Source organism: Manacus vitellinus, unplaced genomic scaffold (assembly GCF_001715985.3).
Source record: "Manacus vitellinus isolate BGI_N305 unplaced genomic scaffold, ASM171598v3 scaffold_8_pilon, whole genome shotgun sequence".
NCBI lineage: Eukaryota > Metazoa > Chordata > Aves > Passeriformes > Pipridae > Manacus > Manacus vitellinus.
This window is the reverse complement of record NW_021940864.1, coordinates 8380020-8395032: the sequence shown is the minus strand read 5'-3', so window position 1 is coordinate 8395032 and position 15013 is coordinate 8380020. Positions and strand designations below refer to the sequence as shown.

Genomic DNA, 15013 nt, shown 5'->3' with positions numbered 1-15013 from the left:
CCCCGATTTTCAAAAGAGCTGAGCTTCAATACTCCCACGAGAAGAAAGCAAATTAATGGGAACTCACTAGCTCCACCTGTAACTATAAGCATTGAGGAACAGTGACAACATACATAACACATCTTATTCCTCTCTTTGCAAGTGTATTATTTTCTTGGACACTGTAGCACACATACAATAAAAAATGACTGCAAAAATATAGCTGCAGGTTGCACAACCCTCCCCAGAAGAAGTGTTCAGGTGTGTCCAAGGGCTAGGCACACTTTTCTGGCCATAGCTCATTCAACCCAACACGTCACTGTGCCTAATGACTGGTCACTTGGACCCTGTACGAATTTATTGCCCCCTCTGAACTGGTAACATAACTGTCTATGCCACTGAAATGAGCCAAACTAAAACCAAAGGAAACTCTATGTGGAATTTCAAACATGGTTGAATGAAAGAAATGGACACTTTGGCAGGATTGATACAAGAACAGCTCCATGATCAGTTATTGCAACAGACGGAAATGAGAAGTGACTCTCAGCAAGTAGGCAATGACAAGCCAGAGGCAGTAGCCCGTGGCTTGGTTCAGTCTATACAATGGTAGGAGCAGAGGTCACATTCTCCTGGTTCACGTTGTGCTCAGGAGGGACACTCAGTTTTTACAGAAGTAAGAGGCAAGTTCAGATATTTGAGGGCCAAAGATATACAGCTCTTAAAGCACGCCAGCACACAAGCACAGAGAACACTCATCCTGAAAGCATCCATGAGGGTTTTCCCAAGACTTCACCTACTAGAAACCAAATAATTCATGTTTAATCTTCCATTACAATTTCTTGATGTGTTTGTTTGTTTGCCTTAAAGAACAGCAGCCTTGACTTCAAGATGCAGAAACTAAGTTTGGTCAAGAGAAAATGTCTTGCTCTACACTACACAATAAGCACTGCTACATACTGAGGAACAGAACATTCACTCAATTTCTCCACTCTCAACACTCTGCATTTAACTGTGGTGAAGTTAACACAACAAAACCGGGTAAAAAAAGAAACATTGCTGAAACCAAGTCGCAAATGTCTCCCATCTAGGAATTCTTGAACATCCATTCTGCCTGTGCTCTGACTTTGCCAACACACAAATTTAGAGTACATGTACACATAAATTTAAATGGTTTGATTGCATGAGCATATCAATGCTAAAATTTCACAAGATTTTTATTTTCATTTGTTTTTCAGAGCAAAGCAATATATGAGTCAAGAATGACAGACTAAGAATAAATCCCTGCATATTAGAATGATTAATACCAAAGATGATGGCAAAAAATATTTCATTACATAATTAATATGTTCACTACATAAAGACACTAGAAATACTTTGAACTATTAAACATACACTATACAAAATGCCAGCATTTGTTTTTATAGTTTTTGTAATCTCACCTGCTAAGACCCTTATCTTCATAAAACCACTGAGTTCCTGAGTAAATATTGTGCCACAGATTTAAATCTTCAGGGGGATTTGATGCAAGTGGTTGCTGGATTTTACGTCTCAGGAGCTCATATCTAACACAAAAGACAAGCAGAACACCAGGATTATCTCAACTAATGTTATTACACAAAAAAAAAAAAAAATCAACCAGTTTTTTTAAAGCCACACATTATTTTGTTTTTACAGCTGTAAACTTTCTGAGATAAACATTCTTGTTAATGTTTCATGATTTAAAACATTCAATTACTTAAAAAAAACCCAAACCCTACTTTGAAAATGGAAAATGAAGCACTTCCATTTGAAAAATATTAGTTTATTTAATGATTTACAGACTTTAATCTTTGTGGAAATGTTATGAAGATCAAGTCCAAACAGCCCCATAACAGTATCTTATGCAGATTTGCATGATATTCACAGGTTATTCCAGAATATGAAATGATAAGGTATCTTTCTTGCAGATGTACTGCAACATATAGCATTGCAATTACTATTTTACTACTAGTAGCAACTTAAGTGTGCCTTTGTACTTAATGTGCTTTTGCAAATAACCACAGTGCAAATTATGGGTAAAAACAGGCACAGAATGAGTTAACTCATTTTGATCCATCTATAGGCCTTAGCAAGGCACCTTTGTATTTGGGTAGACATTCATGGTGCGAGAAAGAACCCTGAAAGACCAAACTATTTCATCCTGGTTTTAATTGTTATCTGAACCTCTATTCCTGTCTCTGTTCCAAACAGCAGGTCAGCCAAAGCCCATCTTTCATCAGGTCAGTCATGAGACTGCCTGATTTGGAAAAGACACTTTTCACCAAGGCTGCATCACACACTTTTTCATCATCTTTTACACAAAACCTTCATGGAATTTAACAAAAATTAAACCATTTAATGTCTACACAAACTAAAGGGGATAGAGAGTATTATAGTTTGCATTTCCTAATCATTCTAGCAGATTACAAAGGAAACTATACTCTAAAGGAAACAAAATTAGATATATTTGTTAAAAATCTTTAAGATTATTATTCCTTATTGCATTTCACAGGACATTTTAATTTTTTTTGTTCCGTTTGATAGTGGTGTTTTATTTGTAAGGCGTTACATGTTTGTACCTTTCCTACCAGCTATAGAACCAGTCTGGATTTGCTTTCAATGGTGAGTTGCAGTTTTAATCAAACTATTGTTACAACAGTGTTTCCACTCATGCCCAGTAAATTAGGGTCATATGCATATATTCACTTAAATACACAACTTGATTCTCTGAAGCGCTGAGCTGCTGTGTTTCATCCTGTCCCCGCCCCCCATTTTGGAAAGCTGCTACTGTTAAATTCTAGACAAAAGTATGTAGATACTCAGGCAGATCTTAAAGGCTGTCATTTCAAGTGTGTATTTGTGAAAATGTTTCCCTGTTTAAGTATTCTGCAGAATACCTCGGTCAGCACTCTGCTGCAATGATCACGCCGACCAATGGCTTCATGTGTAATTTGACACTTTTTAACGTTAAGATCATCTCCAGTTTGGAGAGGAAATGTTGGACAACACCATTCCAGATTTGAAACCCTGAATTAAGAGGTATTTAACAGGTACTGTATACAGTGATCTTGTATTCCTTCAAAACCAGAAATCAACTGAGATGCAGTTTTACAAGAGATCTGAGGCTTCCTGTGCTCCATGGCAGGTAGGATGTACGTGCACAACTTCCAACAACTTTCAGCCTTGAATTTAGGGAATAATCCTCAACAGCTACAACCAAGCATTGTGCCACTTAGTGATGCCAAACCAAATCATTGCAGAAATTGGGATTATAACTTTAGAAATTAAACAGTAAAAACTAATGAAACTCAAACTCTGTCAAAAAAAATCAGATGACTTTATAAGAAGAACTCTCACATGAGTGGTTCATTAGTGTCAGTCCAAAGACAGATCGTTACAGTTTTATAGGAAACAATCCTGGCATATTCTGTCCAGTATATTTCATAGAAGAGTCATGAAAAACATCAAATCTTTTTGAATGCTGAGTGCTGATCATGTGTAAATCACCCCCACTGGCAGCTGCTGCTGCTACTCTGCTTGCTGCAGACTTCTTGTTCCATCATGCTGTACAGAGCAGCTGCTTCAGTGGTTGTTCTTGTTGAGGGCAGCATGGCACACCATGAAAGAAATGAAATCTGCAGATGTAGGTCGTGCTGATTTACTTCAATAATCTATGGTAAAATGGTCATGTTGTTAACCCCGGAATAACAGGGACCGCTTTTCTGAAACTTCAAATTTTACTGTAGAACAATCATCGTTTCATTCAGTTGTAGTGTGCTCTAATTAAGCCTGAAGAAAAAGTCAAGCTACTGTGCTGTAATAACATACGCAACTGAAATGGCATTACATGATAATTATTGAACCCATCAGTGCACCTAGAAGAGAGCTAGCAACCAGAACATATGGAGAGAGCTATAATTCCATGCACAGTGTTTCATGATACGTTAAAGCACTAGAAGGAAAGATTTGACATTTTTTATTGGGTATATATAAAGATATATTTGTCTTTATAAACCTTTATGCACTCAAATCCATATTTTTTTAATGTATATCTACACACACGCACTCAGTAATCAACATTTAAATCAAGATCCCCATTCCAACATTGCAGAAAAATCTCAGAGGAGATGCCTTTCTTTGGTTCCTGTGGTGAAATCCAGCCTGCTATATTCAGCACTTATTTGCATTTCCTATTTTGGCTATGCACCCTAAATTCTAGGATTTTAACTTCCATTTTTCTCATGCACTGTCTCATTTATAACTTATTCATCACTTCAAGTTTTGAAGATTATTTTATGTCATCACACTTCCAAATGGTCACTTTCTTTTAATGTGGAATAACCCACATAGAGTATTGAGAATATTGGATGTGTTAGTTACTCATATTTACAGAGATCTCATATTTTTCTCATCATTTTGTCAGTGGAACTTGTTGCCTGAACTCATCACCAAAAAGTGGCTGATGCTGCAGCCCAAATTAGTTATGACTTTGCAAATATCCTGTGCTTACTACTTCTGGCTTTTCAAACAGCACTGAACTGAAAGACCCAGAGCCTTCCAGCACAGACAACACACTTGCTCTTTGCTGAGCCCTAAAGAGAAACTTCAAAATGTCAGGAATTAAGAGATCACAACACAAAGCTTGCATCACTCAGAATTTTCTGAGTTGGATTTAGGTATGGAAAAGACAACTGCTATTTCAGCTGCAACTTACCTCAGATAAGGACCATTTGGCCTTAGTGGTGGTTGCCAAGAAATGGCTATAAAGGAGTCACTGATTGGAGTCACAGACAACGGACTAACACTCTGAGGAATGGTTGAAGGTGTCGTCACTCTCGTAGGCAAACTCTCCGTGCAGCCTCCTAGAAAGCCATCACCTCCAGTACAAGCTATTACAGTGACAGAGTAGTTTGTATAGGGTATAAGATTAGTCACCAAATGACTTAACCTTGAGGAAGGGTTCCCAGTAATGACAATTCGTGGATCAGGCATGCGAATCTCATAATTAAGGATTTCTCCGTTCTGTATCAGAGGAGGTTTCCACGAGACCTGAAGGAGGAGGGGGAAAAAAAAATAATTAAAATAACAGATTTCAGAAATACAGACACAACATGCTACAGATGGACAGAAGCGGGATTTGAAGATGTTCTTTTCCTTCTTCATCAAAATAGACTTTTATTTTTAAATGTACATCAGTTAGAAATCTAATCTTTAATTTTAGTGAGATTTGCAGTAACAGCTGTAGCCATTGAAAAATCTATTTTGTTTCACCAGTAAAATGTGAATGCTCCATGTCACTCAAAATTCCATGACACGTTCAGATACATTAGCAAAAGTTATTATTATAGGTATCACTGTCACTTTCTTAAGGTGTATTACCTGGTGTGCTCATCTATTAGCGGCAGAGTAAAACCAAACCTTATTTTGTGTTTGCACAATTTTCAGAAATATATTACTGCATTAGCTCCTATAAGAAAACAGATTTTCCGGCACTCTTTATATGAGGAAATATGCAGGTTTTTCCTTTTATTATTCATTAACAAATTACACTGGTAAGTATCAGACAAAGAAGAGGCACAATTTTCCATTTTAAAAGCTATAAAATTATACTGAGAAAAATTTATCACAAAAAGATTGAAAATTGCATACAGAATTAATGTTTTTTATATATTTATATATATACATACACACACACACACACACATATGTATACATACGCATACTGCTACTCTCACTGTGGTTTTACTTTTACTAAACTGAGGTTAGGTGGGGGTTTTTTTAAGTTTTGCTTTTTTTTTCTTTTAAAGCACATTGTTATATATATTTATTCTTACCGGCTCCACTGAGGAATCACTCAAATCATTGCACTATAAAGTGCAAGATGGTTCTAAATTCTTTTTTAAGGCTTTCTGCCATGGTACCACAACAGAGGGGACTTCAGACTGACGTAATAAAGGCATGTAACTATATTAAGAATCTCAAACTTTCATAAAGGTAGTGTAAAAGCATCTATTCATCCTTCTTTCTCTAGAAGTCCCAGAGCAGGAACCACAGCAGCTTTGCTTTGCCCTGAGGCTGCTTTCCTTGCCGTTCACCCACTAAACTATAATAATTGCTGTCTCTCTTCCTCCCAAGCACGGGATAATTAAGGATTGAATCCAACGTAGCAAAGAACATAGAAATGGAGAAAATCTAGATATGCATAGATATGCACAAAACCTAGGTTTGCATAGAACAAAAAGAAGAAAGACAATACTGAAGCGTTAAATAGTAATACCAAGATACTTTAGTATCCGTTAATTTGAATGTATCTTTTAAAATGTATATGCACAATTACACACAGCTATGGAAACAGAGAAGCTTGATTTATGAAATGATTTTTTAAAAACCCTTGGGGATTACAAAATGTTATATCTTAGGTACAGAGGGATCTCTTGGGCCATCAGACTTGTAAGAAACCTGGCAGCAAAGTGCAGGAGAAAGCTGAAGGGTTTTGATAACAGAATCTGGAATACTATTAAACAGAGAATTAGAAACAGGGTGATCTTGAGTAAAGGCAGGAAAACCAAGATTATTGGTGTCCACATAGGAAAGGCTTAGCTCTGGCTAATTATCAAATGCTCTATTCAGATTTCTGTTACTTCTGGCCCCAAATCATGATCAAACAAATAAAGAACATACTAATGATAAAGCAATGAAAAATTTCACAGAAGGTAGGAATTGATTCTGTACCATTTTGATAGACACTGAGCAAATCTCTCATTTTCAAGTAGTTCATGTAATCTAGTCATAAGCCTAGGAAACGGAAAAGAACGGATGATTAGCACAGACAACAGAAAAGGTTTTCAAGTACACCTCTGTACTGGGTTTGGTTGGGAAGAGCTATCTTCATAGCAGCTACTGCGAGGCTGTTTTGGTTTTGTGCTGAAAACAGTGTTGATAACAAAGAGATGTTTTTGTTATTGCTGAGCAGTGCTCACAAAGCATCAAGGTCTTTTCTGTCTCTCACCCCCATAACAGAGCAAGAGGCAAAGGACATAAGTAGAAACAAGGGAAGCAAATGCAAAGAAAAGTAAGAGATACATAATCAGAAATTGCAACGGTGCACACACAGGCTGTACAATCCTTGGACATGCAAGGATGGAGAATTTGATATAAAAATTTAACTGGACACTGCCCTGAGCTGCCTGCTGAGGGTGCACAACGAATTGAGAGGGGACACAGCTGGGACAGCTCACCCCAGATGATGAAAGGGATCTCCCATACTACACGGTATCATGCTCAGTACATAAAGCTGGCAGGAGAAGAGAGAAGGGGGTATGTTCGGAGTGATGGCATTTGTCTTCCCAAGTAACAATTATATGTGATGGAGCTCTGCTTTCTTGGAGAGGGCTGAATATCTGCCTGCCTGTAAGAAGTTGTGAATGATTTCCTTGTTTTGCTTTGCTTGTGCATGCAGCTTTTGCTTTACCCGTTAAACTGGTTTTATACCAGCCCACAAGTTTTCTCACCTTTACTCTTCCAATTATCTTCCCCATCCCATAGTAGAGGGAGTGAGCAAGTGCCTGTATGAGAGTTGGTTGCTGGATGGGGTTAAACCATGACAAGGTAGAAAGCATGTAGGTCAATAAATTTCAGGTGAGATTTTTTCCAACTCCAGTGCTTTTTGTTGCTACCATACTGCACACACTGGATGCATTGTCTGTGTCACAGAAAGAGGGGAATGAGCATGATTCACCTTTAGTTTCAGGGACATCTCTTTGAAGCTGCTGGAAGAAGCACAGATGATTTTAAGGTCTGACACATCACAGCAAAACACTCACATATGCAACCATGATTATGTTAATGTTGTTTGAGGTGTAGCACCTATCCTAAAATTCTGCCTCGGTGAAGATAATATATTTGCAGTCTTTTTTAGGAATATTAATAAAGAAAATCTGTCATTATTGGTGAAAAAAGCCTTCTTACTTGTTGCCTAATGCAAGGTGGCTTCTAATAAAAGAACTGTATGCCAAATACTTTGGAAAATTCCTCCTAATACTCTCTCAGAAGAGAAAATTGTCTAAAAACATTCACCTTGTACCAAATCTGTTGTGGTTTAACCCCAGCCAGCAGCTGAGTACCATGCAGCCACTCACTCACTCCCTCACCAGCAGGATCAGGGAGAGAATAGGAAGGGTAAAAGCTAGAAAACTCATGGGTTGAGATAAAGACAGTAATATGAAAAGCAAAAGAAGCCATGCACACAAGCAAAGAAAAACAAGGAATTAATTCACTGCTTCCCATGGGAAGGCAGGTGTTCAGCCATCTCCAGGAGAGCAGGGCCCCATAACACATAACAGTGACTTGGGAAGACAAACGTCATCAATCCAAACCTTTCCCCTGCTTCTTCTTTCCCCTAGTTTTATATACAGAGCATGAGGTCATATGGTTGGGAATATTTCTTTGATCAGATGAGGTCAGCTGTCCCAGCTGTGTCTCCTCCCAGCTTGCCAGGCATTCCCAGTCTCCTCACCAGCATGGCAGTACAAACAGCAGAAAAGGTCTTGGCTCTGTGCAAGTCCTGCTCAGCAATAACAAAAACATCTCTATATTATCAACCCTTTGTTCAGCACAAATCCAAAACACAGCCCCATAACTAGCCACTGTGAAGAAAATTAACTCTACCCTAGCTGAAACCAGCACACAAATCTTATTTCCTGGAAGACAGGGGGAGTAATTTTTTAATCATGTTTCATTTTAGATGCCTAACTTTTATGTCTAAAACCAAAATATTACTCTAATACAACTTGTGATAGATTCACCATATACTGTAACCCCTTCACATAAAGGAACAGATTAATAACACGGCAGGAGAACAGATGTTGCTCCAGAACCTCAGCTCCTGAGTTTTATAGTGTGTGTATTAGCTGGTATACTTGAAAAAACTCCCAGGTGTTACTTCACATCATGTGCTGTGCACTAGCAGATAGAATATCTCATACTGAAAGTAACAGAAATGCTTCATGGTTTTACACAGGGAAATTTCTTTTTTTTTTTCCTAAGAGAAATGAAAACCCATATGAACAAGAAATTATTCAGCCAGCAGCACATACAGTGCAACTTATTTTTGTCTGGTCGTGGATATCTTATACTAACTTTGGTTAGTATATTTTGAACTAGATAATGGGGATGACCAAGGGTACTTCCAGACACTGCTGTGTCACTTGACCTGCTTAGAATTATCTATGTCACCTGGGAACGACAGGACACGCAATCCTTTACAAACATCTCTTGTCAAGAGCCTGACCCATACAGTGTAAATGAAGATGACGGAGACAGCCTGATTAACACACGTGGCACTACTGGACCTCTTCTCCACTTTGATGTGCCAAGGTTTGAGGTAAGAGCTTGGCAATGCATGAAAGAGGGAAAGCTCACTAGACAGGCTGTGTTGGAAGCAGTAACAGTTTGTTCATTGATTTGAAGCTCAGCACTGAGACCATGAAAGAGGATGCCCATGAGGAAGAGAGAATAAGGTAACTACTGGGAGAGATTAACTGATTCAATGTAATGACTCTGGAAGCTTTCATTTAAAGATCAAAGGACCTTATTTTCTCCACCACAAAATTTAAAGAGACAGAAATTAGTCATTTTCTCCCCATTAAACAGTTATAACCTTGGAATTTTTTTTCCTTTTTTGACAGCAGTTGGAACCCTGCAACTTAATTCTGAGCTACGTGAAGAGAGGCATTGGCACATGTGTAGCTATTTTACTGTTCAGGCCTGGCTTCGACAGTTTGCTTTTAAATCAGCATGTTTGGCTTCATTTTATTCTCATTTCTCCTAGCTATTGCTTGTAACATCTACAAACAGAATGTAATAAATATACTACTGAGAGCTTTTCACTGTTGGTCTCAAAGCACACTGTAAGTCTCAAATTGCAAATATTATTATTCCAGTTTTAGAGATGTAAAGACTAAATCTGAGAATAACTCACATATCAGAAAAAAGCAAAACTCCAAAAAAAGACCTGCTACCCTAATTCTGCATTCCAGCCAATGGACTAGAGTCCTCTGACCATACTCCAGCCCCACAAAAGCAGCTGGGAGATGAACTTCCTCCTAAGTTCTTATCTGTCTTAACAGAAATTGTAGTGGGATTCAATCAAGAACCAGGATCATACCAGAAATGCAAATTCTGACAGAGGTCACTGATAATTAGGCTCATACACTTAGCACATGAGTTACATCCAACTTCAGCAAGGACTACCACAGAAGAATAGCGTGACCAAGTTTGCAGTAACAGATTGCTACTACAAAAACTTCTGGAACAACTTAGCTGGAGTAGTGAGAAAGTTGAAAGAACATTTTTTATGATTCTAAACACCTACCCTAGAGTGTTTCAACTATATCAAAGGCAGAGGTATGTAGCTGATGAAACCCTGATTAGTTCACCCCACTGTATAATCTGTACCAAATGTGCAAGCTGTGCAAGAAATCACAATCCTAACATGTGGAAAACCTCTAGTGTGCAAGTTAAGGTTGTTCCTATGGGTGTTGGAATATCCTAAGTTACTCAAGCAGCACTTATGTGCCAAACGAACCAAGGTCTCACTAACCTTAGCAGCATCATACGGCAATCTTCACACAAGGATTGATTGCTCCTAAACAATTTTCCCTGATGAACCAGGCATACCTGCATGAAACTGGAAGTGTGGTGAACAAAGTCCAACCCCCTTTTTTTTTTCCTTCCCAGCATGAAGCTGTTACTGCATCTCCCTTTAGCATACAAAGCCTAGGTATTAGTGTTGTTTGTATTCTCAAAATTATGTTCTTGGCTAACTGCAGACTGAAGTATTTGGAGAATGAAATGGTAACAGAGAATTTTAACCTGGAAGAGAAGAAGGGTCATAACAGTCTCCTTCTCAGCCACACAGTAACCTGCAGAGGAGAAACACTGAAGGATCATCTCACTGTTAGTCAACAACTTCAGTGATCATGGAGTGATCTGTAATCAGAAGCAACTTAACAGGGCAGCAAACATTAATGAATGAGATAAAAAAAGCAGCTCCAGAACATGTGCCTATAACTAATTCCGTAGGAAGAAAACGGATAAAGAAAATACATTATTTTTCAAACTCTAACTACGGGGTATATTGCCTTAAATGTGTCAGCTGAAGTCTCTTCCTGTGTATTTTAGTCCCAGCCTGTTTACAAAACAACAGGCATTTAGCAGTCCACTATCCAGCTTCTGTGGTGATGAAGAACAGAAGACACCTACAAAAACAGGGCCTTTTTTATTTCCGTTTGCTCACTTGCATATCCAGTTTAGTAGTCAAATTTGAGACATAGCTACTAGAAAAGTTTATTGCTCTGTAGCAATAAATGATAATCTATTGCACTGAAAGAGTACAGTTGGCAACTCTTGAAGATCCTGTGGACAACAAATTAATGACATTGTTCAATCTGCAGGGTGGAATATCAGCCTTCTTTGCTTCAGTTTCTTCTATACAAAGAAAAGAATGGCAGGGGAACTGTAAAGTAAGAGATTGTCATCTCTTTGTAACAACAAACGTGAATGACAATGGAATTAAAAAGCCTGTAACTCTTCCTCAGTCGGAGAAGACATGAGGAAATACTTAGGGAAAATAAATAATCCAAGAAAAATCAATGACATGATATTGAATCAATATGCAAAAAAAAAAAAAAAGGGAATTAGAAAGATGAATGACAGTTTAGTGCTACAGAATAACCAGGGTCCTTTATTTTTCGCAGGCAACATATATAATATATACTAAGAGAGAAGTCAATGAAATAATCATATTTTTTTATTTTTCTCATTTTGTATCTAATCAAATTACAGGAAGTTTCTGTAAATGATGTTATTGTGAAAGAATATCATAGCACAAGAACTATATGTCAATGAAGGACTTATTCCATCCAACCAGGATGAAACCATTCTCTTATAATCTCTTTAAGCATCAAAAAGGGAAAAAATCCATTCCCCTTGAGAGAAACATCAGGAGTACATACAGCTTATACCAACTTCTATCTTGAGAAAAAATTTACATGAAGAATGACAGGAAATGGCTGCAGCTTTTTTTCTATCAGGTCCAGCTGGTGGCACTGGTCAGCGAGAGAGAACAAAATAGGCCAACGTGAATCGGCACATCTCTGCTTAAGCCAATAATCAAGACTACACCTGCCTTCCCAGGACAAAGTCCTCAAGAAAGAACCCCAGCAGTGAAAGGGAATTGCTCCTATCAAAATTATAAGGGCAAAGTTGGACAATTAGCACACTACAGTTAATTCAGTTCAGTGTACCCAGCACATAAAGCTTTTCCTACACAAAGAACTCCATTACATAATTATTCACTGTGTAAACCAGCCTCTTTCTCAAGCCACTCAACCTAGGTACATTCTTGAATGTCATATCAGTGTGAAGTGTGAGATTGAAGCAGCACAGCAATTGCAAACCCTCACAAGAAAAGGAAACAATTTCTTTTCTACTTCTGTACATTAGAGTATAGCAAATCTTGTGTAACAGGAATAATGTTCATGGCATTGGTATATACTAAATAAACGGCTTTTGCAGTTGCTGAATACCTCCACTTCACTTTGGCATTTAATCAACCACAAAAGCAGTTTATTGCGCATTATACTCCGCTACCATGAACATTATCAATTCAGCAAATATTAAAAAATATCATGCAGGTGTCACCAAAATGGGTACTTTAAAAATTATTGACAGCTTTACACTTTCTGTTGCACAAAAGAAAGCAAGTTAAATGTTATGGAGAGATATTGGTCCATTCTGATTAAAATTAAATGTTAAAGGAGCATATACACATCAGACGTGTTTATGATGAGAGTGACCTCCTGTGCTGATATTTTCCTCCTTGCAGAGTGAAAGCTTTGGTCTATGAAAATAAGCTGTATACTCAAGTGAGTACTATCCTGGAGCATTTTGAATTCTTCACATCCTCGAATCATTTATATTGATTCTATGACTGAATAAAGGGATGGAAATATGTTTCTCTTTTTTGTGAATTCTCTCTGTTTTCAGTAGAAGTAAATATTTGCACTCATGGTTTAGGGATTGGTTGCACTGACAGCTGAAAGCCTCTATTGATTTGCGACCGTGGCTTGGTAAAGGAGCCTCTTGCTAATCTTTCCCACAGTGTCCTTCTGATACCTCCCGATCTAACCTGGGAGGACAGCTCTTTCTAGGGGAAGAGGTAATTAAAATCTCCTTCCAAAAGAGATGGCTTGTTTTCCACCCTCTGCTTAAGAGTTACTGTCATTGACACCGAGTAAGATAAGAGCACTGTACAGCACAAAGGATTCCACAAATTTGATTTGAACACTGCATAGATGATATATGCACTGCAGGTGTGGTGGGCTTGGTCTACTCAGCAGGGAAAGTATGCCTTTCTAGGATTCTCACTAGAGCTTAAAGGCATCAATGTAAAGCAGTTTCAAACCAAATCCATCCTATTTCCACACAGGAAACCTCGTCCAGTACTGCACAGTTGTTCTGCCTGTGCAACTAGCGTATATCCGGGGTGAAGGGACACACTGGGTTTGCAGAGCAGCTATTCAGATCTATAAGCCTAGTTTAAGAGAGTAGGGCAAAAAAACCCAAATGTTTTGCAAACAGGTGCTACCTTGTTCTTCTTGTATTGTCCCAGTACACAGCATACACACAAGACAGCCCCAGAGACATGGCACAGCCCACTGGATGGTCTTACTACTCTTGACATGAATTTGCCATAAAAGTGCAGAGAAAGAAACAACACCACCAATAGCAAGCTAATCCATTTGACAGATCTGTAAGAAGACCAACAAGCAAGATGAAATTCCTCTGGTGCTCCCATCTGCAAACACACAGAAGATGAGAAAACTACTGGGTGCAACAAGCCTTGTCTGTTATCTCTTCAGTGATGAAGTGCAATGAACTCTTCTGCAACTTGTTTCAATTTTTCTTTCAATTGTTTTAAGACATAATATAGAATAACAAAATAGAATAATAAATGCTAAAAAAATAAATAAATATCTTGCTGACCTGGCCAAGTAAGAGAAATGTTAAGATTTTTAAGAAGTCTTGGAATCTTAGAAATCAGAAATGATGTCCCAGCCATGGGATACCCTCTGCACAGGAACTTTACCAAGTATTCCCAACTTTCGATCAGTTGTGATGAATATCAAATGGAACAACATTATGCGAAATAAAATACTTGATAAATACAAGAATTTATGCCTGTATGAGCAAAGAATACTAATGTTTTGTACACTGAGAGAGAGAATTCAGTAGGAGAAGAGATACTCAGAAGAGAGTAATTTGGAAAGGCATATACATAAGTCACTTTTTTCAATTCAATGCTGCCACCTGTAACTATTTTGAACATTTTAACTTAAATATTTAAAATTAATAAAAATTAACAGTAAAAATTAATCATGGAAATAAAATCATCCAGGCTTCAGGATCTTTGATGGAAAATAGTCTTAACAGAACAAAAAAATATTTGTCTCCAGGTGGGAAAAAGCAAGCCTGAGATTACAAGAGCAGCAGTGACACAAAATAGGACCACTACTCATACAGGAGTTCATACAATATAGACACTAAAGGGCTTTAAAGAGTTTTGAATGATAATGACAGACTGGGGAAGAACAAGGAAAAGAAGCATTTGAACTCTTCGGTAAGAAAAGAAAACAAATTTTAAAAGAAATGTTATATTGAAACTAAATTATCATAGAGTATTGCCTGACTTCAGATTTCAGAAGAAATAAATGGCCAAACTGACCTTTAGTATTGGTAGATTACTTAATCTTGGAGCTGAGCAAAATACAATAAAAATACAACTGAATATACACCTCTGATCTCAGGAAAAGACATCCAGTAAAGAATGGTACAACTTCTGATAACTCACAGGCTTTAAAATTAGGACCAAGTGTTGACTGCACTTGGAGAAATAAAAAGAGGGGTAAGATATAAAATTATTATGCTCTTATTACATTAACTGAAATTTTAAAAG

At 37.7% G+C, this 15013-nt stretch overlaps 1 protein-coding gene across 1 annotated transcript in view; it reads right to left on the bottom strand.

Moving 5' to 3' along the window:
- Positions 1-15013, bottom strand: part of USH2A (usherin) — a 378483-nt gene that overhangs the window by 112580 nt on the left and 250890 nt on the right. The window contains exons 41-42 of the mRNA XM_018085136.2: positions 4712-5046; positions 1419-1541 (exon numbers count right to left, since the gene is read on the bottom strand). Coding sequence (XP_017940625.2) covers positions 1419-1541; positions 4712-5046 — 458 coding nt within the window. The remainder of the gene's footprint in view (positions 1-1418; positions 1542-4711; positions 5047-15013) is intronic.